Source organism: Equus quagga, chromosome 1 (genome assembly GCF_021613505.1).
Source record: "Equus quagga isolate Etosha38 chromosome 1, UCLA_HA_Equagga_1.0, whole genome shotgun sequence".
Classification (NCBI taxonomy): Eukaryota; Metazoa; Chordata; class Mammalia; order Perissodactyla; family Equidae; genus Equus; species Equus quagga.
In genome coordinates, this window is record NC_060267.1 from 56,030,153 (window position 1) to 56,054,697 (window position 24,545).

The 24,545-nt window shown below is 36.3% G+C and overlaps 1 protein-coding gene across 11 annotated transcripts in view; it reads left to right on the forward strand.

The window, feature by feature from the left end:
* The window catches only part of ERC1 (ELKS/RAB6-interacting/CAST family member 1), a 519,222-nt gene that overhangs the window by 141,781 nt on the left and 352,896 nt on the right, over positions 1 to 24,545 (forward strand). For all 11 annotated transcript variants that reach the window (XM_046661687.1, XM_046661678.1, XM_046661716.1 and 8 more), the window contains one exon: positions 6,731 to 6,898. In XM_046661687.1, the coding sequence (XP_046517643.1) occupies positions 6,731 to 6,898 (168 nt within the window). The remainder of the gene's footprint in view (positions 1 to 6,730; positions 6,899 to 24,545) is intronic.

Consider the following 24,545-nt stretch of genomic DNA (forward strand, 5'->3'; position numbering starts at 1 on the left):
ATAAAGATTTGGAAGCTGTCATTATGGAGGTGGTGGTTAAAGCCTTAGGATTGAATTGTTTTTTTCCAAAGGAAGTTGTATGAAGTGAAATGTGAAGAAGCGGAAAAGACAGGATGCAGTGAAGAAAACTGAAAAGGTGTGGTCCAAGAATTAGAAAGGGGATGAGTCATATTGATAAAGCCAAGAGAGAAATTATAGGAAACAAGCTACTGTTTCCATGCAATTATTACTGCTAATGTGCATTTAGATAGATTTATTTATTGAGATAAAACAAAAGAAGGTTAAGATAGGTTGAGATAATAGTTTTGTGATCAGAAGTGAGAAGCCAAAACAGCAAGGTTGCCATTTTTCTGTTCCTGTCTGTCGATAGAGAAATCCTTTTAGAGAAAAACCTTCTGTTTTTGTTGAAGTTGGCATAACTTACCTGCCTCAGGCCTTTATGCGTGGCAAGGTGGGTGGACTCTGTTCCTCCAGCTCAGTTGATATAAATAAACAAGGTCTTATTCCTTCTGCCAGGAATGGTGTTCGGGTGATGACTGTGTGTCCTGCCAGTCTCTGAGGCGCTTTCCTGAGTGTTTTTTGTGGTTTGCACAATATGGACCTCACGCAAAATTATGCTATGATTTTACTTCACTCCAAACCAAAGGATCAGTTAGAATTCGGAGCAGTTAATCTAGGAGTGACAAAGTGGGTTTTGTGGTTGTTTTCATCTTAGATGTCCAGACCAGCACATTTAAATTCTGCGTTGCACGAAAAAACAGACCAAGTAAAAGTGTACACAGGTGATTTGAGTTAAATACTTAGTAAAGAAAAGATAATTTAGTAATTAGAGTATGGACTGGGGTAATTTCTGTGCCAAGTATTTGTGATATGAAATATTTTTTATGTCAAAGCCTGCCTTTACAGCTATCCTTACACCGAAGGTTTATATGTTTATAACAAGGGTTTTCATTCTTTGCTTTTTTCAGTCACCAATTCCTGTGGTTCTCATACCTGACATTCCCTCAAAATGGCATGCAGGTTTTTATGACTGGTTAGCACTGGCACATTTCCAGGCCACTAAACTGATCAGGGATCTAACCTAAAAGCACAACCAGGACATCTGGGTACTTTTGGTAAAGAAGCAGCAATATGAGGTCTCACAGGTATTGTCCTGTGAGACTTTGGTACCATCAGAATGAGAAACATTTAGAAATGATGAGGGGTGTTTTCCTGTGTTCTGATTCTTGACCCACAGATGGAAAGCCTTTCATTTTTCTGTTGTTAATGCTGAGAAGAACTGAGAAACAAGGAAATTAGACTTATCTACAGGTTTAAATGTCCGGACTTTTTGCCTTTATTATAGAAATTTAGTAGTGTATTTTGGGGCTATTGTGTAAAATGTTTTTATGTGAGTTGCTTTGTTTTTTCCTTGTGGTTATTGGAATACATAGTATACATATTAAAGGTGGAATATGTAGTGTATAAAATACAAATGAGAATGTAGAAATTAGGTACAAATAACTTAGTATGTGATTTATGTATTTTTAAAATTTCTGACGTGTATACTTTTCTAAGACTTTGACCTCTTTAAGTGTGCTGAAGGGTCAGTGGGTTCAGTGAGCACCCTCTTGACTCGCTAACTGATGCTGTGTGATGGATTCAACTAACAGGAACCAAATCTGATACTGTCAAATAGGATTAGTAGCCACACAGGCCAGCTTGAGCTGTGCCTGAATGCCCAAGGGATAAGAATCACTGGGTTCTTTTGGCATCTTGAGGAACCTGATTATTGAATTTCATATTCTGCAAAGGTCTTTGCTCTCTAGTGGCAGTCCTTTTCTCCCCATTGAATTATTATTCAGTCTGTTCTGACATTTCTCTTCTGGAACTTTTTCCTTCTTTGCATGGTAGACTGTTTCTGATTGTAATAGGTAGATGAGGGAAAACTGAGGTCAACTTAAATACTTTTGTCATCTTGCACTTTAGAAAGGACCTTTGGAGAACTCAGTGGTGATTATGTAATTCATCTTTGTTTTGGGTTGGATTTTAATTCTTCTCTGAGGTCTTTAGTACTGAATTCAGGCACCTAAACTGGAAATTTTTAGTGTAACATCTCTTGGATTCATTGGGCTTGACTTATCGTAGTTCTACTGTTTGTTAGTAAAACACATTTTTTATCACTGCTAAATAATCTTTTCTTCTTCCTTGTCCTGGAGGAAAATTTTAAGTAGGCTGGCTGCCTTGACACATGTCAAGTTTACATTTTATATAGTACTCAAGGGAAGAGCTCATTTAGATCTCCTTTGATTTCTTTCATTAGCCATTTCTAGTTTTCAACACACAGATCCTATCACGTTTTGTTAAATTTATATCTAAGTATTTAATTTTCTGGAGTGATTTTAAATGGTAATAAAGTTTAAAAATTGAAGTTTAATATTGGGTTATATTTAATTTTGACCAGTTCACAAAATATCTAGATTTTTAAAAGCAAGTATAAATATGCCTCTATCTTCCTTAATGTTATTTTTATTAAGAACTATTTCAGGCACATAAAAATGTAGATAAAATAAACAAATACTTTAAAATGGTATCATGATGTGCAGAAGTTTTAAATTTTAACATAGTTGGGTTTGCTAGTACTTTTTCTTTATGATGTGTCCTTTCTATGTCCTTTCTTTCTTTCTTTTTTTTTGATGAAGAAGATTGGCCCTGAGCAACATCCATTGCCAATTTTCCTCCGTGTTATCTGTGGGATACTGCCACAGCATGGCTTGATGAGTGTTGTATAGGTCTGTGTCTGAGATCTGAACCCAGGAGCCCCCGGCTGCTGAAGTGGAGCTTGTGAACTTGACCACTCTGCCATCAGGCTGGCCCCTCTGTGTCTTTTAAAAAATATCCTTCCATGCCTCAATGCCTTAAAAATATTTTCCTTTTAAAAGTTTTAAAGATTTGCTTTTCATATATAAATCTTTAGTTCACGCAGAATTCATTTCCATGTATGATACGAGTTGGGGATCTTCTCTCTCTGAATATGGGTAACCACTTCTTTAAAAACAATTTATTGAATACTCTATCCCCTCCTCACTGATTACCTCTGTTGTCTATACTATACCCTCTGTGTCACCTCTGTTTTATGTATGTATGAGTCCCTATGTGTGTGGGTCTATAACTGGGCTTCCACTTCTGTTGCAACAGTCTGTTGGTTTATTACTATACCAATACCAAGTTTTCTGATTTTACTTTTTAATAAAACAGATTTATTGACATAAACTGCATATATTTAAAATGTAAAATTTGGTAAGTTTTAATACGTATTCTTGTGAAACCAACACCACAGTCAAGATAATGAACATTGTCCCAAAAGTTTTCCTGTACCTCTTTGTTAATCCGTTTCTCCTGCATCTCCCCGATATTCTTCTCTACTCTCCCTCTCCTTCATTCCCAGGCAGCCCTTGATCTGCTTTGCATTACTGTAATTAGTTTGCATTTTCTAGAATTTTACATGTATGAGATCGTACAATGTATACTCTTTTTGGTCTAGCTCTGAGGGTAGGAGTGTATTACAGAATTAGTGGTTAGGATCATAGGATCTGGAGACAGACCATTTAGTCTTAAATCCTTGCTCTATCACTTGTTTATGGCTATGAGATCTTGGGCCCATTATCCTCTTAAGTCCAGGTTTCCCAGATTGCTGTGGGAAAGTGAAATTTCCCACAGGGAGAATGCAAGGGAAGAAAATACGACACTCGAGGACAGAAGTGTAAGGATTTTTAATGTACTGTGTATCCAGTTGGCAAGCGTGTACATGACCATATGCAGGAAGGTAGAGTGAAGAAAGCTGTTAAATATAGAAGTAAAGATTTGTAAAATAGATATGACTGAAAAAAAAGGAGATAAGATGTGAGGCTGTGTTTGAAATGATTGTTAAGCCTGGGAGAAAAACAAGTTAAAACTAGAATAGATGTGAATAAGGAAAAAGATAGGGATGAAAGATCAGGTTATGCTGTGAACAAAGAGTACATTTAGTAGGCACAGGAGAAGGAAAAGAATTGTTTCAGAAATAATATTTTCAGAGTTTGAAAGTTCTTAGGTGGACCTTTCTAGAAGATAATAAGGTTAACCATGTATCATTTATTAAAGCAGAATAGGGGAAAATTAGAGGTGAAACAGTGTTTATTGAGGGGGCGTAGTAGAACTTGTGGTGAAAAATTATAAATGGGGCCTAAAAAGATTGCTTCCCACTTCCTGGCCTGGTGAGACTGGTGGCATGGAAGTTGGTTGACAGAAATGTAGTTTAGCAGAGTGAAATCTGGTTTATTTACATGTTTTTTTTCCCCAGCATAGTCCAACATAATTTGTAAGTACATAATGACTTAACTGTAGTAGTCTCAAATGAGACTAGTCTCCTAAGAAATTTTCCGTAATACCTACTGAGCAGTAAGTACCACCACACGCACAGTATTGGTTCTCAGATACCTTATAGTTAGATATAATGTTAGATCTTTCCTGAGAATTTTGGTACTCTAAATGTGAGTCATTACCTATACTACCTGTTTTTTCTTGTGGGTTAATCCAGTCAGACAGAAGAAATAATGTAAGTTCAAGATTAAGTATGGTTTATAGAAACATACTTGATACCTTAGATTTGCACTGTCATTGTGGTAGCCGCCAGCCACATGTGGCTATTGAGCACTTGAAATATGGCTACTCCAAATTGAGATGTGATGTAAATGTAAATTACAATGTGAGTTGAACTTTGAAGACTTAGTATGAAACAAAGAATGTAAAATGACCTAACAGTTTTTTTAATATGGATTACACGTTTGAAATGACAATATTGTAGATATGTTAGAGTAAATGACTTATTATTAAAATTAATTTTACCTGTTTCTTTTTTACCTCTTTTTTAAATTGAGGTTATGATAGTTTACAACATTGTGAAATTTCAGTTGTATGTTATTATTTGTCAGTCATCATATAGGTGTGCCCCTTCACCCTTTGTGCTTACCCGCCACCCCCCTTTCCCCTCGTAACCACTAAACAGTTTTCTTTGTCCATCTGTTTGTTTATCTTCCATATATGAGTAAAACCATACAGTGTTTGTCTTTGTCTGTCTGGCTTATTTTGCTTAACATAATACCCTCCAGGTCCATCCACGTTGTTGTGAATGGGACAATTTTGTCTTTTTTACGGCTGAGTAGTATTCCATTGTATATATATACACCACATCATCTTTATCCAGTCATCAGTTGATGGGGACTTGAGTTGCTTCCACGTCTTGGTTATTCTGAATAATGCTGCAATGAACACAGGGGTGCATAAGTTTCTTTGAATTGTTGATTTCAAGTTCTTTGGATAGATACCCAGTAGTGGGATGGCTGGGTCATATGGTATTTTTATTTTTAATTTTTTGAGGAATCTCCATACTGTTTTCCACAGTGGCTGCACCAGTTTGCATTACCACCAGCAGTGTATGAGGGTTCCCTTTTCTTCACAACCTCTCCAACATTTGTTCTTTTTTTCTTGGTGATTATAACCATTCTAATGGGTGTAAGGTGATATCTTAGTGACGTTTTAATTTGCATTTCCCTGATGATTAGTGATGTTGAACATCTTTTCATGTGCCTATTGGCCATCTGCATATCTTCTTTGGGGAAATGTCTCTTCATATCCTCTGCCCATTTTTTGATCAGGTTGTTTGTTTTTTTGTTGCTGAGTTGTGAGAGTTCTTATATATTCTGGTGATTAACCTCTTGTCAGATATATGCTTTGTAAATATTTTCTCCCAATTGGTGGGTCTTTTTTACTTTTTAATGTGGCTAGTAGAAAATTTAAAATTTTATATGTGGCATGCATGTATGACTCACATTATATTGCTGTTGAATAAGCACTGTCTTAAGATGAAAGAAATCCACTGCCTTGTTTTGCTCTAATTAAATGTATAACTATTTGCTGAATTATAAATCCTTAGTGGGAAAGCAAAAAACCAAAAAAAATTTGGTGTGTGAGTATGCTTAATGAAATTTCCTATGAATGGATTTTACAAATAAGTGGTATGATTAGATTTTTATTTATTTTAAGATTATATCTAACAAAAGCTGTTAAACTTCAGAAATAAAGGTAACAGTACACCAGACTTTAGCTGACTTGTGTTGGGGTCTGAAAGTACACCTTTGCCTTGCCTTGTACAGATATCTAAGTGAATTATGGGATTGTCTCCCCTAAACTCATCACGTCCTACAGCTAGATTGCATTATCTGATACAGCAAGTGTCATGCTTGGTGATGCTTATGGTTTTCTTCCCAATTTTACATTTTCTAAAGCAGCATAGCATTGAGCCCCAACCCTGCTGAGTCAGAAACTCTGTTGGCTGGGGCTGGCAATCTGTTTCAACCCGCTAAGTGGTTCTAATGCGCAGAAAATTTGAGAAACATGGTTGTAGATTAAAGGACTTTTATAGAAGTAGCAAAACTTATCCTCTTTATAACAGTTCTCCATTTTGTCCCCTTGTTTCAGTTCTGTTTATCCTGATATAATAAACTTAACTGATGTAAATTTTATTTTTATTATAAACATGCTCGCAAAGTTTTAGGGTTTGATTTCTAAATAGTAATAATTATATTTAGAGTGGTAATGTATTTGATTCAAATGAAAGTTTATAAGTATCATTTGGGCAACTATACACATCTATTTGAAAGGAATTACATTCCTTTCTTTTCAATTAATCATAAAAATCTTACGTTCCTAGGTGGATGCTCTCCGATTGCGTCTGGAAGAGAAGGAAACCATGCTGAATAAGAAGACAAAACAAATTCAGGATATGGCTGAGGAGAAGGGGACACAAGCTGGAGAAATACATGACCTCAAGGACATGCTGGATGTGAAGGAGCGGAAGGTTAATGTTCTACAGAAGAAGGTAAGGTGCAGGAGTTCTGAGTGCAGTGTCTGACATCTGACATACATCCTCATTCCTACCACTAACTTATGCCTAAATGCTGTCAAGGTTTATTTTTCATTCCTCTGTTTATATTTTTGTGGTTAATATTTGAAACTGTTGTCGCAATAGGTAGATTGTTAAAACAGTTTTTAAAATTTTAAAGTAAACGCTATTAGTATCTTCAGTAGTAGTTTCCGTACTAGTCTTTCTGAAAAGTGCTTTGTAAATTGCCAGAGTGGCATTCTTCTGTCTCTTCTGATCTCTCTTGTATTGGAACTGTAATACATGGACTTGGGATGGTTGCAACTCTATCTACGTGATTAATAAGACTACAATTTTGAATAGAAAAGCATGCTGTTGTAATTAACATATAATGTTTATGTGTCAAGGAAAGGAAGCAGTTTTTCCTTTTTTACCTTAGGCATTATTGGAAAGAGGCTAACTCTGGAATAGATAAGAAAAGTACTAATAATTTTCCCTTTTTTTTTGAGCTTAATATTAAGAGGTGCTAGAGATAATTTAAATTATATGTAGTGGACAGTAGTATTTATTGTTCATCTCCATTGAGGTGACAGATTAGAGTCCCAATTTATTTTTAACCTCTAACAATAGCCAAGAAATAAAACTCTCTTTACTAAACCTCAAATTCAGCTTTTCTCTTATGTACAGAGGACGATGTCCTATATTTTTTCTATATAATATTAGTTTGGTTTTCACTTGCTTTCTATAAGTAAACATAAAAACATAAAAATTTGATTGCTCTGAATGTCAGTTGACTATATCTTGTTAGTGGATTCTAATTTATTGTTTTAAATTTTTATACATACATACATATATAACATATATATATGTGTGTGTGTGTGCACGTATACATAAATACACACGTATATATCCTTCTCACCCTTTCTCCTCAACTGCTCACTTCCCCTTACATGTTTCTTATATATTCTTCCAGAAACAGTCTACATATATGCAAACAAATATGTATTCTCTTTTTTCTGTTTACTTGTTTTTGTATTCTTCCAGAAACATTTTATGCATAATCCCTATAAAGCAAAAATGTTTCTTTCAACACAGGCCTTACCATTCCTTTTTGCCTGTTCCTCTTCTTTTTTTTCGTAAATGTATTTTGAAACTCCTTCCAATAGCTTCATCATTGTTGGTACCAACAGCTTTGTATGGATGTACTACAATTTATTTAACAGGGTTTCTACCAATGGACATTTAGTTTGCTTAAAATTTCTGCTTTTACATAAAATGATGTTGGAGTAAAAAAATGGTATACGTATTTAGTTTATTCATATGTGAAGTGTATTTCTACGTAAATTCCTTGAAGTAGAATAGCTGCGTGAAAGGATATGGGTTTGTAATGTTGGCGGATTTTGCCAAGTAACAATTATATTGGCTGAGTAGTATTCCATTGTGAATATATATACCACATCTTCTTTATCCAATCATCGGTCATTGGGCATTTGGGTTGTTTCCATGTCTTGGCCAATATGAATAGCGCTGCAATGAACATAAGGGTGCATATGTTACTTGGATTCTTGATTTCAAGTTGTTTGGGTAGATACACAGTAGTGGGATAGCTGGGTCATATGTTATTTCTATTTTTGATTTTTTGAGAAATCTCCATCCTGTTTTCCATAGTGGCTGCACCAGTTTGCATTCCTACTGGCAGTGTATGAGGGTTCCCTTTTCTCCACACCCTCTCCATCATTTGTTATTTTTAGTCTTAGTGATTATAGCTATTTTAACAGGTGTTATGTGATATCTTAGTGTGGTTTTGATTTGCATTTCCCTGATGATTAGTGATGTCGAACATCTTTTCCTGTGCTTATTTGCCATCTCTGTATGTTCTTTGGAAAAACGTCTGTTCATATCCTCTGCCCATTGTTTGATTGGGCTGTTTGTTTTGTTTGTTGTACAGTTGTGTGAGTTCCTTATATGTTCTGGAGATTAACCCTTTGTTGGATATATGATTTGCAAATATTTTCTCTCAATTGGTAGTTTGTCTTTTTGTTTTGATCCTAATTTCTTTTGCCTTACAAAAGCCCTTTAGTCACTTCTTTTATTTTTTCTTTTGTTTCCCTTGTCTGAGAAGACATGGTATTCGAAAAGATCCTTTAAGTTTGATGTCAGAGAGTGTACTGCCTATATTATCTTGCAGGAGTTTTATGGTTTCAGGACTTACCTTCAAGTTTTTGATCCATTTTGAGTTTATTTTTCTGTATAGTGTGAGATAACGGTCTACTTTCATTCTTTTGCAAGTGGTTGTCCAGATTTCCCAACACCATTTATTGAAGAGACTATCTTTTCTCCATTGTATGTTCTTGGCACCTTTGTCGAAGATTAGCTGTCCGTAGATGTGCTGTTTTATTTTTGGGCTTTCAGTTCTGTTCCATTGATCTGTGTGCCTGTTTTTGTACCAGTATCATGCTGTTTTGATTACTGTAGGTTTGTAGTACATTTTCAAGTCAGGGATTGTGATGCCTCCAGCTTTGTTCTTTTTTTTTCAGGATTGCTTTAGCAATTCGAAGTCTTTGGTTGCCCCATATGAATTTTAGGATTCTTTGTTCTAGTTCTGTGAAGAATGTCATTGGGATTCTGATTGGGATTGCATTGAATCTATAGATTGCTTTGGGTAGTATGGACATTTTGGCTATGTTTAGTCTTCTAATCCACGTCCATGTAATCTCTTCCCATCTCTCTATGTCATCATCTATTTCTTTCAATAATGTATTATGGTTTTCATTGTATAAATCTTTCACCTCCTTGGTTATAATTATTCCTAGATACTTTATTCTTTTAGCTGTGTTTGTAAATGGAATTGTATTCTTGATTTCTCTTTCTGTAAGTTCGTTGTTAGAGTATAGAAATGCAACTGATTTTTGTAAGTTGATTTTGTACCCTGCAACTTTATTGTAGCTGTTAATTATTTCTAATAGTTTTCCAATGGATTCTTTAGGGTTTTCTATATATAAGATCATGTCATCTGCAACCAGTGAGAGTTTCACTTCTTCACTCCCTGTTTGGATTTCTTTTATTCGTTTCTCTTGCCTAATTGCTCTGGCCAAATTCTTCAGTACTATGTTGAATAAGAGTGCTGATAGTCGGCATCCTTGTCTTGTTCCTGTTCTCAGAGGGATGGTGTTCAGTTTTTGCCCATTGAGTATGATGTTGGCTGTGAGTTTGTCATGTATGGCCTTCATTATGTTGAGGTAATTTCTTTCTATTCCCATTTTGTTAAGAGGTTTTATCATAAATGGCTATTGGATCTTGTCAAATGCTTTCTTTGCATCTATTGAAATGATCATGTAGTTTTTCTTTCTCGTTTTGTTAATTGGTGTATATCACATTGATTGATTTGCAGATGTTGAACCATCCCTCTGTCCCTGGTACAAATCCCAGTTGATCATGATGTTTGATCTTTTTAATGGATTGCTGTATTTGGGTTGCTGACATTTTGTTGAGGATTTTTGCATCTATGTTCATCAGTGATATTGGCCTGTACTTTTCCTTTTTTGTGTTGTTCTTGTCAGGCTTTGGTATGAGAGTGATGTTGGCCTGGTAGAATGTGTTAGGAAGTGTTCCATGTTCCATGATTTTTTAGAATAGCTTGAGAAGGATCAGTATTAAATCCTCTCTGAAAGTTTGGTAGAATTCCCCAGGGAAGCCCTCTGGTCCTGGGATTTTTGTTTTTAGGATGCTTTTGATTACTGTTTTAATCTCTTGTGATTCGTCTTTCCATATTCTCTATTTCTTCTTTCTTTCATTTTTTTTGCGGAAGATTAGCCCTGAGCTAACTACTGCCAATCCTCCTCTTTTTGCTGAGGAAGACTGGCCCTGAGCTAACATCCATGCCCATCTTCCTCTACTTTATACATGGGACGCCTACCATGCCAAGTGGTGCCATGTCCACACCCAGGATCCGAGCAGGTGAACCCTGGGCTGCCGAGAAGCAGAACATGTGAACTTAACCGCTGCGCCATGGGGCCAGCCCCGTCTATTTCTTCTTGATTCAGCTGTGGGAGGTTGTAAGAGTCCAGGAATTTATCCATTTCTTCTAGATTGTCCATTTTGTTGGCATATAGCTTTTCATAGTATTCTCTTGCAGTCCTTTGGATTTCTGTGGTATCTGTTGTTATTTCTCCTCTTTCATTTCTAATTTTATTTGAGCTTTCTCTCTTCTTTTCTTTGTAAGTCTGGCTAGAGGTTTGTCAGTTTTGTTTATCTTCTCACAGAACCAGCTCTTTGTTTCCTTGATCCTTTCTGCTGCTTTTTTTGTTTCAGTTGCATTTATTTCTGCTCCCATTTTTATTATTTCTCTCCTTCTGCTGTCTTTGGGCTTTGTTTATTCTTCTTTTTCTAATTCAGTTAGGTGTAGTTTGAGATTGCTTATTTGGGATTTTTCTTGTTTGTTAAGGTGAGCCTGTATTGTGATGAATTTCCCTCTTATGACCGATTTTGCTGCATCCCACATAACTTGGTATGGTATGTTTTCATTTTCATTTGTCTTCGGCTATTTTTTGATTTCTCGTTTAATTTGTTCACTGATCCATTGGTTGTTCAATAGCATGTTGTTTAGTCTCCACATCCTTATCCCTTTCTCAGCTTTTTTCTTGTAATTAATTTGTAGCTTCATAGCATTGTGATCGGAGAAGATGCTTATTATTATTTCAATCTTCCCTAATTTATTGAGACTTACCTTGTTTCCCAACATATGGCCTATCCTTGAGAATGTTCACTGTGCACTTGAGAAGAATGTGTATTCTGCTGGTTTTGGATGGAGTGTTCTATATATATGTCTATTAAGTCTAACTGGTCTAGTTTTTCATTTACTTCCACTGTTTCCTTGTTGATTTTCTGTCAGGATGATCTATCCATTGGTTTGAGTGGAGTGTTGAGGTCCCTACTATTATTGTGTTGTTTTTAATATCTTCTTTTAGGTTTGTTAACAGTTCCTTTATGTAGTTTGGTTCTCCTGTGTTGGGTACATAGATATTTGTAAGTGTATGTCTTGTTCGTGGAGTGTCTCTGTGATCATTATATACTGCCCCTCTGTGTCTCTCTCTTTACCTGTCTTATCTTGAAATCTCATGTGTCTGATATAAGTATTGCAACATCTGCTTTCTTTTGCTTGCCATTAGCTTGGAGTATAGTCTTCCATCCCTTCACTCTGAGCCTGTGTTTGTCATTGGAGCTGTGATGTGTTTCTTGGAGGCAGCATATTGTTGGGTCTTGTTCTTTAATCTGTCTCACCACTCTGTGTCTTTTTATAGGAGAATTCAGTCTATTTACATTGAGGGTGATTATCGATATATGAGGGTTTAATGCTGCCATTTTATCACTTGTTTTCCAGTTCTCCATTTCTTTTGTTTCTTGTCCTGTGTGTTTTGGTCTACCCATTGAGTTAGGTAGTTTTTTATGTTGTATTTTTTTGTTTTCTCCTTATTTATTATTTGTGTCTCTGTTCTGCTTTTTTGTTTATTGGTTTCTATGAAGTTTGTATTCAAAATCTCATAGATAAGATAGTCTGTTTTCTTTTTGTTTTGTTTTGGTTTTTGTTTTGGGGAAGATTAGCCCTGAGCTAACATCTGCTGCCACTCCTCCTCTTTTTGCTGAGGAAGACTGGCCCTGAACTAACATTTGTGCCCAACTTCCTCTACTTTATATGTGGCACACCTGCCGCAGCATGGCTTGACAAGCAGTGCCTAGCTCTGCATCTGGTCTCTGAACAGCGGACCCTGGGCTGCTGAAGCAGAGTATGTGAATGGACCCCAGTCTATTTTCTGATGGCCTCTTATTTCTTTTGACTAAACCGATTCAGTCTCTTTCCTCCTCTCCTCCTAAGTTGTTTTTCTCACAGTTTATTCCATCTTGTGTTGTGAGTTTGTGGTTAAAATGACAAGATTATCTTTGTTTTTGGTGTTTTCCTTCCCTTTGTCATTAATGTTATACTTGAATATTTGCTAATCTGTTCTGATGTATAGCTGATATTTTCTGATTTTGTCTACCTATTTATCTCTTTACTCTGTACTTTGTAACCCTTTTCTATCCCCCTTTTTTTTTCCAGGTATGAAGGCCTTCTTAAGAATTTCTTGTAAGGGGCGGTCTTGTGGCTATTAACTCCCTTAGCTTTTGTTTATCTGGGACAGTTTTTATTTCTCCATCATATCTGAAGGATATTTTCACTGGATAGAGTATTCTTGGAAAGTTTTTTTCCGTCAAAGTTTTGAATATGTTATTCAAGTCTCTCTTCGCCTGTAAGGTTTGTGCAGAGAAATCCACTGAAAGCCTGATAGGAGTTCCTTTCTAAGGTATTTTCTTCTGCCTTGCTGCCCTTAGTATTTTTTCTTTTTCATTCACTTTTGCCAATTTCACTACTATATGCCTTGCAGTAGGTCTTTTTACATTGACATATTTAGGAGATCTGGTAGCCTATTCCACATGGATTTCCATCCTCTTCTCTAGGTTTGGGATGTTCTCTGCTATAATTTCTTTGAACAAGCTTTCTGCTCCATTCTCCTCCTCATCTCCCTCTGGAATACCTATAATTCTTATGTTGCATTTCCTGATTGAGTTGGATATTTCTCAGAGACTTTCTTCATTTCTTTTTAGTCTTATTTCTCTCTCCTCTATCTGAGGTGTTTCAGTACATATGTCCTTGATTATGTTGATTCACTCCTCTATGATGTCTGCTCGACTGTTCAGGGAATCCGTATTTTGTTTTATCTCATTGATTGTGTCTTTCATCTGTAATATTTCTGATTGATTCTTCTTTATAGTTTCAGTCTCTTTTGTGAAGTAACTCCTGAACTCATTGAATTGTTTCTCTACATTCTCTTTTAACTTGTTGAGTTTTTTGGCAATAGCTGTTTCAAATTCTCTGTCATTTAGATTACATACGTCAGTGTCTTTGGGACTAATTTCTGGGTACTTGTCATTTTCTCTCTGGTCTGGAGAGTTAATATAAGTTTTGATACTGCTAGAGGGCGTGGCTTTGTTGTTTCGCATCCTGGTATTATTTGGTTTCAGTTACCACCTATCACCAGTGGATGGGGGTCGAGAGCCAGCTGTTCTGAGCCCTCTGTCTTCTGTGGGGATCCCAGGTGCTGGAGCCAGTGCTGGTTGGGGGGGCGGGGTGGGCACTTTCTTTGTTCTGTGTGCTCTTGAGGGCTCACTCACTCTGTCCTCGCTCTCTGCTCTCCTGCGGTGTTGGCTTGATGAGCTCACCCCTGCATTAGCTTTCCCTTCGGTAGGGGCTTTCCCCTGGGGTGCAAGGGCCCTTGGGTAACTTTGATGTTCCTGTGAACAACTGCCCCCTCCCACCTTCCTTCCCTCTCAGAGGCTGTGCATGGTCCTAGATCGCAGTCTTTTGGAGAAGTTTTCTCTCATCCTGTTCCACCTCCTCACAGGGGACCTCCAGCCTCCACACCTTCTGACATGTGACTGTGTGGGTCTCTCATGTGTCTTCTGTGTTGTGTGAATGTCCTCTGTTGGAGTATGACTGTCTTTTTTGTTGTATGGTGGAGGTGAGAGATTGCCGGGAGAAGTCACTCGGCCATGATGATGACATCACTCTCCTAACTAGGTAAACATTTTTTTTAAAAGTTTTTAATAACTGTGACTGGAGGTTTGAAGTTTGAATTAGCACCTTATTATCCAGAGATAATCATAGTTTGTAAAAATAGAACAGAAGCACATAATGCTAGTCACTTTATAACCTTGTTCAATCCTTACAACCCTTTGGCAGTGGCTTTTAGATCATGATTGGCTAAATCAGTGGCTAAAGTGGCAAAAGCTTTAGGCCATGAGACATAATAAGAAATATATTTTACATGTGTCACAGTGGACACGTTCATCTCTATCTATATATCGTATAGATCTTTAGAGGATATAGCTAAAACAAAACTTTCACAACATGTGCTTACTCTAATTTTATGAAATACACTCTGAAGTATTTTCTCCCATTTCTTAAAATAAATAAAAAAATGTTAGTCCTGACCTGTTAAATTATTTCAGTACCTACTAATAAAAGACTTTCATACCTTGGTATCCTATCTCCCATTCTTCTCTCTTTGTACCCCCCAAAACCAAAACAAACCTGAAACAAACAAACTCCAGACATATTATATGATAGGAGTGTTTCATTTGTACAAATTCGTTTAGCTAAAAAGAGGTAGCTTCAGATTTTGACACAACGTTCATCTTATGCCAGAGTGTAGCTTTTTCCATTACAACCACCTCCCTGTTTGGAGGGTTAGATGGTAGTATGTGTTAAAGCTTTTTGACGCTACAGAACATCATACAAATAGTTCATGTTTAGCTGTTTATCTTTTGCAAGAGATGGTGGAAGGCCAGTAATTATGTTCTTTCTAGTATACTACACTGCCTCACTAGTTTGTCATGTTACAGACTTTAATTTGTCTGAAATCAAACAGATAACTCACCTACTGTCAAAACTGGTTTAGATTAGTACTGCTTCTTTCAAGATAATTATCTCTATGCCTCTCATTTTTAGTGCTTAGAGCCTTTATCTTCCGTCTACTTATTTTGTTCTAGAAGTTACTGTACTAACATGACCAGAATCAATATTTGTGGTGTATTTCCTGCACTGTTGTTTGCTGATAAAATACAAGTAGCTTTAATTTTAGATCCACATAAAATTAGGCGAAATGTACACAGAGAGTTTAGAGATACTTTAAAGTTCTTAAAAGAGCTATAATTATTTTTATTATGACTTTTATTTCCTGAGCGACAAACCTCCTCTTGCTCCAGGATACTACTAGCAAGCTTGATCTGAATAGACCAATCACCAGTAAGGAGATTGAAACAATCAAAAATCTACCAAAAGTAAAAGTCCAGGACCAGATGGCTTCCCTGTTGAATCCTAGCAAACATTCAAAGAAGGCGTAATACTTATTCTTCTCAAACTCTTCCAAAAAATTGAAGAGAGGAAGCTTCCTAACTCATTCTACAAAGCCAACGTTATCCTGATACCAAAACCAGACAAGAGCAACACAAAAAAAGAAATTACTTGCCAATATCGCTGATGAACATCGATGCAAAAATTCTCAACAAAATACTAGCAAATCGAATACAACAATACATTAAAAAAGTCATACACCATGATCAAGTGGGTTTCATTCCAGGGATGCAGGGATGGTTCAACATCCACAAACCAAGCAACGTGATACATGGCATTAACAAAATGAAGATGAAAAACTACATGATCATCTCAATAGACGCAGAGAAGGCATTTGACAAGATACAGCATCTTGTTATGATAAAAACTGTAAATAAAGTGGTATAGAAGGAAAATACCTCAACATAATAAAGGCTATATATCACAAATCCAGAGGAAATATCATTCTCAGTAGAGAAAAACTGAAAGCTATCCCTCTAAGAACAGGAACCAGACAAAGAGACCCACTTTTACCACTCCTATTTAACATAGTATTCGAAGTCCTAGCCAGAGCAACCAACGAATAAAAAGAAATAAAAGGGATCCAAGGGGCTGGCTCCGTGGCTGAGTGGTTGGGTTTGTGTGCTCTGCTTGGCGGCCCACGGTTTTGCCGGTTTGGATCCTGGGCATGGACCTAGCGCTACTCATCAGGCCATAACTAGGAAATACACAACTGTGTGCCTGGGGGGCTTTGGGTAGAAGGAAAAAAACAAATAGAGGAAGGTGGGCACAGATGTTAGCTCAGGGCCAATCTTCTTCAGCAAAAAGAGGAGGATTGGTGGTGGATGTTAGCTCAAGGCTAATCTTCCTCAAAAAAAAGAGATCTAAATTGGAAAGGAAGTAGTAAAACTGTCAGTATTTGCAGATGACATGATTTTTTATATAGAAAACCCTAGAGAATCCACTAAAAAACTTTTAGAAATAATAAATGAATAAGTCAAGTTGCAGGATACAAAATCAACATACAAAAATCATCTGCGTTTCTGTACAGTAACAATGAAGTTGCAGAAAGAGAAATTAAGAATACAATTCCATTTACAATTGCAAGAAAAGGAATAAAATACCTAGGAGTAAACTTAACCAAAGAGGTGAAATATCTGTACACCGAAAAGTATAAAACGTTGTTGAAAGAAATGAAGAAGACACAAAGAAATGGAAAGATATTCCATGCTCTTGTATTGAAAGAATTAATATAGTTAAGATGTCCATACTTCCTAAAGCAATCTGTAGAATCAATGCAATCCCTATCAAACTTCCAACACTTTTCACAAAAGAATCCTAAAATTTATGTGGAACGACAAAAGACCCCGAATAGCCAAAGGAATCTTGAGAAAAAAGAACAAAGCTGGAAGCATCACAATCCCTGATTTCAAAATATACTACAAAGCTATAGTAACCAAAACCACATAGTACTGGCAGAAAAACAGACACACATCAATGGAACAGAATCGAGAGCCCAGAAGTAAACCTACACATATATGGACAACTAATTTTCAACGAGGGAGCCAAGAACATACAATGGAGAAAGGAAAGTCTCTTCAATAAACAGTGTTTGGAAAACTGGACAGCCACATGCAAAAGAATGAAAGTAGACCATTATCTTACACCATGTGCAAAAATAAACTCAAAATGGATTAGAGACTTGAATGTAAGATCTGAAACCATGAAACTTCTAGAAGAAAACATAGGCATTGTGCTCTGTGGCATCGGTTTTAGCAGCAGTTTTTCAAATACCATGTCTGTCTGGGCAAGGGAAACAATATAAAAAATAAACAAATGGGACTACATCAAACTAAAAAGCTTCTGCACAGCAAAAGGAAACCATCAACAAAGCGAAGAGACAACCTAACAATTGGGAGAAGATATTTGCAAGCCACATATCACATAAGGGGTTAATATCTAAAATATACAAAGAACTCATACAGCTCAACAACAAAAAACTAGCAACCCAATTAGAAAATGGGCAAAAGATCTGAACAGAGATTTCTCCAAAGAAGATATAAGGATGGCCAACAGGCACATGAAAAGATGTTCAACATCATTAGCCATCAGGGAAATGCAAATCAAATCTACAGTGAGATGTCACCTCACTCCCGTCAGAATGGCTATAAGTAACAAGACAGGAAACAGTAAGTGTTGGAGAGGATGTGCAGAGAAGGGAGTCCTCATACACTGCTGGTGGGAGTGCAAACTGGTGCAGCCACTGTGGAAAACAGTATGTAGTTTCCTTAGAAAATTAAGAATAGATCTACCATATGATCTGGCTATTCCACTGCTGGGTATTTATCCAAAGAACTTGAAAACACAAATGTATAAAGATACATGCACCCCTATGTTTATCACAACATTCTTCACAATAGCTGAGACTTGGAAGCAACTGTGGTGCCCATGAAGGGATGAATGGATGAAGATGTGGTATATATACACAATAGAATACTACTCAGCCATAAGAAATGATGAAATCCAGCCATCTTTGACAACATGGATGGACCTTGAGGGTATTATGCTAAGCAAAGTAAGTCACAGGGAGAAAGTCAAATACTGGATGATCTCACTCATAGGTAGAAAATAAAAACCATGACAAACTTGGACACATGCGTGTGGTGATGGATTGTAATTAGTCCTTGGGTGGTGAACATGGTGTAATCTACGCAGAATTAGAAATATATTACATTGTATACCTGAAATTTATATAATGTTATAAACCAATGTTACTGCAATAAAAAAATAAAAATAAAAATTTTAAAAAAAGAAGATGATGTGCAACATGGACAGGATGTAGAAAGCACCACATGTGGAGTGGATAGTGTAGGAGATCTGAGAGAAGAGCGACAGGATGAAGATGCAGATGAAGACGCCCCAGACGATGATGACCATGGAGGTGGCATATCTGGCGTTTATTGTGCTACAGGGCATTAGTGATGGCCCAGTACCTATTCAGAGCAATGAGACAGAGGTGCAGGTTGGAGGCCATGCAGCACGTGATGCCAGAAGACAGCCAGATGTCACATAGGATTTGGCGAAAGTTCCAGGTGTGGTTGATGGTATGTGTGATGCTGACGAATGTGATCAAGATGAAAACCGAGAGATTGGTCATGGCCAGGAAGTCAGTGAAATGGCTGGAGTGTGGAGCTTCCTGGTAAGGAAGATGGTGGTAAGCACAAAGGCGTGGGAGAGGACCATGGTCAGTATGATGATGGAAAGGACAGAGCAAGGGAGATTTTGAGCTCCTGGAGGGTCCCAAATCCCAAGCTCATGGGGTTTCTTTAGCATACAGGATCTGTTAGAGGCCTCCAGGAAAAGGCCTTGCAGTGGCTGGTTTGATGGGGACATTCTATGTGGCTCTCTCTTCCACACTCATAGGTCCTTCTTTCACAATTGTCTTCCTCACAGAACAAGGTTATCCTTCCATTTCACACTGGTGGGAGTTGTACATCACATGAACAGGCACGGTGAAAAGACCCCAGGACTTGACTGTGTAAAGAACATTGAGGTGACTTCTCAGCCAAAATTAAAAATTTTTCTTAAATCAGGTGAATCCCAAGATTTCTCATTATTCTGGAACTCTGGTGGACACATGCTGAATCTGTTAGATAATTGTCAGGTTATCACACCAATGTGGGCAAAGCTGTGAAATTTCTTGCTTCCGCTATTTTGACTCTTTCCAAAGCTTGAGACTCTTATTGTTTGACAATATATTCAGAATTACCCCCATCCTATTCTGAGAAGATTCTGCATTTCAGGTTGCCTCCTGGGAGCTTTTAAAGCTACAGTACCAGCTGATTCAGAGAAACAGCCCAATCGACAGCTCCTAGTTTTCCCAGGTTAACCTTGACACATAATGAAGTATTTATTTTGGTTCCTTTTTCACTGATGGTTTTTGAATCTGAAGAGAGAAACATTCCAGTTACCAAGACTTGAAGAATGTGTAACCTTGGAGAAGACAAAACAAATGGATCACTGTGAGTTCACCAAGAGGGGCACATTTGCAGAAGTCCCTTCCTGGCCAAGCTAGCGCATCTGGATGCTGGGCTTACCCTCCTGGATCTTCCTTGTCACCCAGTTTTGTCTCATCTTGACCATAACCCCCAGCCAAGTGCCCTTCCCTGGGCTCTTCCCTTCCATGTGCCTTCGAGATCCTCCCATATTGTTTTTGTTGTTGTTGTTAAATTAATAGATTTTTTTTTTTTACAGCAGTTTTAGGTTTACAGAGAAATAGAACAGAAAGTACAAACAGTTCCCATATATTCCCTCCTCCCTGCCTATGGTTTCCCCAATTATTAACATTTGCATTGATGTGGTACATTTGTTAAAATTGATGAACCAATATTGATGCATTATTATTAACTAAAAGTCCATAGTTTAGGTTTCACTCTTTGTATTGTACAGTTCTATGGGTTTTGCCAAGTATATAATGACATAGATCTACCATTATAGTATCATACAGAATAGTTTCGCTGCCCTAAAAATCTCCTGTGTTCCACTTATTCATTTCTCTCCCAGTTCCTGGCTACCTCTGATCTTTTTACTGACTGTAGGTTTGCCTTTTCCAGAATGTCATGTAGTTGGACTCATACAGTATTTTCAGACTTGCTTCTTTCACTTACTGTATGCATTTAAAATTCCTCCATTTCATTTCATGTCTTGATAGCTCACTTTTTATTGCTGAATAATATTCCATTGTCTGGATGTACCACAGTTTGTTTATGTAATTACCTGTAGAATAACATCTTGGCTGCCTCCATTTTTTATCAGTTATGAATAAAGCTGCTATAAATATTCATGCACAGGTTTTTTGTGTGGACATAAGTTTTCAACTCATTTGGGTAAATACCTAGGAGTGTGGTGGCTGGATATATGATTAGACTATGTTTAGCTTGTGAGGAACTGCCCCTATGTTGCCTTTAATTGGGGACTTTGAAACATTTTAACTTTGCAAAACAAATATAACTTGAGTATTTTTTTTTCTTGGACAGTATACATCAATGTTTTGGTGTGCTGTTAAGCGCTAGATTATTCCCACTGTAGATTGTTGCTATAACTTTGCTATTGACTTCCAGTGTGCCAGCAGTTATTTTTCAATAGGAAAAGTAATTCTGAAATCTTCTTTAGGGGAGAGAGTTGTACGGTCATTGTAAAAGTTTGGCCTCTGAAACTTTGTCCGATTTTTATATATAATGTAGAACCACTAGTATATTTGAAATATAAGTGTATTAAACTCTTTTAAAATCTAAATAAATAGTTCTTTTAAAGCGCTAAGAAAGAAGTCAAAGGATGCGAACTTCCAGTTATGAAATAAATGTCAGAGGGATGTAATGTACAGCATGGTGACTATAGTTAATAATACTGTATTTGCATATTTGGAAGTTGCTGAGAGAGATCTTAAAAGTTCTCATCACAAGAAAAAAATTTTTGTAACTATGTATGGTGACAGATGTTAACTAGACTTATTGTGGTGATCATTTCACAATATATACAAATGCCAAGTCATTATGTTATACGCCTGAAACTAATGTAATGTTATATGTCGGTTATACCTCAATTAAAAAAAAACACTAAGAAATGACAATGAATATGTTTGACGAAGCTTTATAAGTGGAAGTTGATAGGTTTTTTTCTTACTTATATTTTTGTTATAATGGTGTATAACAAACTACGATATAATGCATCTCATTCATGATTTGAGATTGTATGCATCTAAAAAATTGATGCATGCCAAATTATTCTCCAAAAACATTGTATTTGTTTATATTAAGAATGTCTTTCTGCACAGCTTCATCAAACATTTATTACCAAACCTTTTTAAATTTCCACTGACCTAGTAGGTAATTTAAAAATATCTCTTTTCTTGCTTAGTGTTTGTTTAAATTTGAGTGCATATTGAACATCTTTTCACAGGGTTTCCTTGTTTTGGAAGTTACATATTCATGTTTTTTCTACATTTTTTCTATTAGATGGTTTATTTTTTCCTTATTGATTTATAGGAATTCTTTCCCTGTTAGTAGATTGGCCTCTTTCCTCATGTTTTACAAATATGTTTTCTTATTTGTCATCTTTTTTCCTTCATTTATGGTATTTGTTTTCGTATTCTCCAATTTAGTAGTCCTTTGTGTCCTCTCAATTTTTGGTCATGCTCAGAAAGTACTTACGCATGCCAGGGTTATTCAGTAGTTCATACATGCTTTATTCTGGTACTTTTTAAAGTTCTTTTTTCTTTTACACTTAAATACTATTTTATAGAATTTATATATTGCTGTGATGATTCCGCTTTACGTTCTTATATGTGGTCAGCCAGTCGTCATTGTAATATTTAATCTACTTTTCTGATTTGAAATGCCACAAAATTATCATATAAACTTTGGCCTGTTTCTGGATTCTGGTCTGTTCCGTTTATCTTCCTGTCTTTCTATGTCAGTACCAATTGTTTAAATTATTATAGCTTCAGAATGCATTTTAATGTTTAGTAGGGTTGTTCTGCTTTATTAGTTTTCTTTTTTGGAGGAATTTCTGACTTTTTTCTTTTTGCAGATGAACTTCAGTATCATTTTGTCAAATTTGTTTCTTCCAAGGAATAATCTTGTTATTATTTTGATGGGAATGTGATGTCTCAGAAGTCAAATTAGAAAGTTTCAAAGAGAGGAATGATCAGCTTTGTCACATACTGCTGATGAGTTAAATAAGACAATTATTGAGAATTGACCATTGGGTTTAATAAAGTGAAGGTTATTAGTAACCTCGATTACAATAGTTTCATGGAGTGGGAATAGTTTATAATTTGTGCCTAGTTTCCCTAATCTCTCTATTACTTTAAGCAATGTATTTAATTTTCTGTGTCTTGATTTAACACACTTAAAAGTGAAGCCACATCTATTGATGACGACGTTTTATGAAAAACAGTTTATTTATAATCCCCCCCTTCCTGATTTCTGTTAGTAAGCTTTGTTGTCTTTTCCTGTGTCTGTAATACAGATTTACCTTTTGTTGCTTTTTGTGGGGGAAAAGTATTCTTGTCTGTAGTTGTAATTTATTTTGTTTAGCCTTTATTTCTGTATTTAAGTGAATTTAATATTTATTACTAGTCTTTTAGCATCATAACTTAACTATTCCCAAGGTTTAAATTTTTATTTAATTCTTGTTTGCCTGGGAATTCCTTTGAACTTTTTCAAGAAAGGTTATGGATGCTCTATTTCCTAGGTTCTTGTTGACCATGTGTTTATAGTACCTTTTTCTTTTTTTTTTGAGGAAGATTAGCCCTGAGCTAACATCTGCCACCAATCCTCTTTTTGCTGAGCAAGATTAGCCTTGAGCTAACATCCGTGCCCATCTTCCTCTGCTTTCTATGTGGGACGCCTGCCACAGCATGGCTTGATAAGTGGTGTGTAGGTGCATGACCGAGATCTGAACTGGTGAACCCCGGGCTGCTGAAGTAGAGCGTGTGAACTTAACTGCTACGCCAGTGGGCTGGCCACTATGTTATGTTTTTATATTTATGATTTAATTATTTAAGAGATACAAAAAAGTGTAGAGACCAATATAGTAAGTAACTGTAATTACTCAACTTAAGAAGTAAAATTTCAAATACAGTTGAAGTTCCTTGGCTTATCTTTCCTTGATAGTATTACCCTCCTGTCTATCCCAGAGAGAAACACTTCATTTTGGTGTTTATGCATGCCCCATACCTTAGATCAGGATGCATGTTTTAATACTTTTACAGGCTATGTATGTATTAATAAAATATATGTAATCGGAGGAGATATACACGGCAAATACATTTGAGAAGTTATTTACCCTCACTGTAATCAGTAATAAGGGAAATGTAAAATAAGACCAGATTAAGAAACCGTTTGATACCTACCATTTTATGCTATGTTGGCAAAAATCAAGAAGTCTGACAGTATCATGTGTTGATAAATATTTTATCAATTGAATTTCTCACACAGTGCTGTTGAGTTTTTAAATTGGTGCAACTGCTTTGGAAAGCACTTACCTTATTAAATTAAACATGAGCATACCTTCCCAGATACATATTACCTTACATGAACTCCAGGACATGTGCAGGAATGCTCATGGTGACCTTGTTTGGATTAAAAAACAAAACAAAACTGAGGAAACGCTATGCAAATATTCATTGACAGAAGAATGAGGAAGTAAATTGTGGTATAGTCACCCAGTGGAACATAGTATTATTTTTGTTTTAAAGACAGGAAATATTTAGGATAAAAATTCAGCTGAGTCGTTTCTTCTGGAGCTAGGAAAGGCAGAGAGATGGGATAAGGAGGAATATATAAATATCTTAAGTAGTTCAGGTAATGTTCTCATTCTTAAGATGGGTAGTGGGTTTGTGTGTGTTTAATTTATTATCATACTTCATAACAAATCTAGATATATATATTTGTTAACTATTATGTAATATAATTTAAAATAACTAGCGGCAGATTAACTTTCTTTTTTAGAAAGATCGGCACCTGAGCTAACATCTGTTGCCAGTCTTCTTTTTTTTTTTTCCCCTTCTTCTCTCCAAAGCCCTCCAGTACATAGTTGTATATTCTAGTTGTGAGTGAGACAGATTAATTTGTTAAATTTGCATGGTTGCTACATGGGTGTTTATTATATACTTTATACGTTTCCTTTTGTTTGCATATTAGTAATAAAAATGCT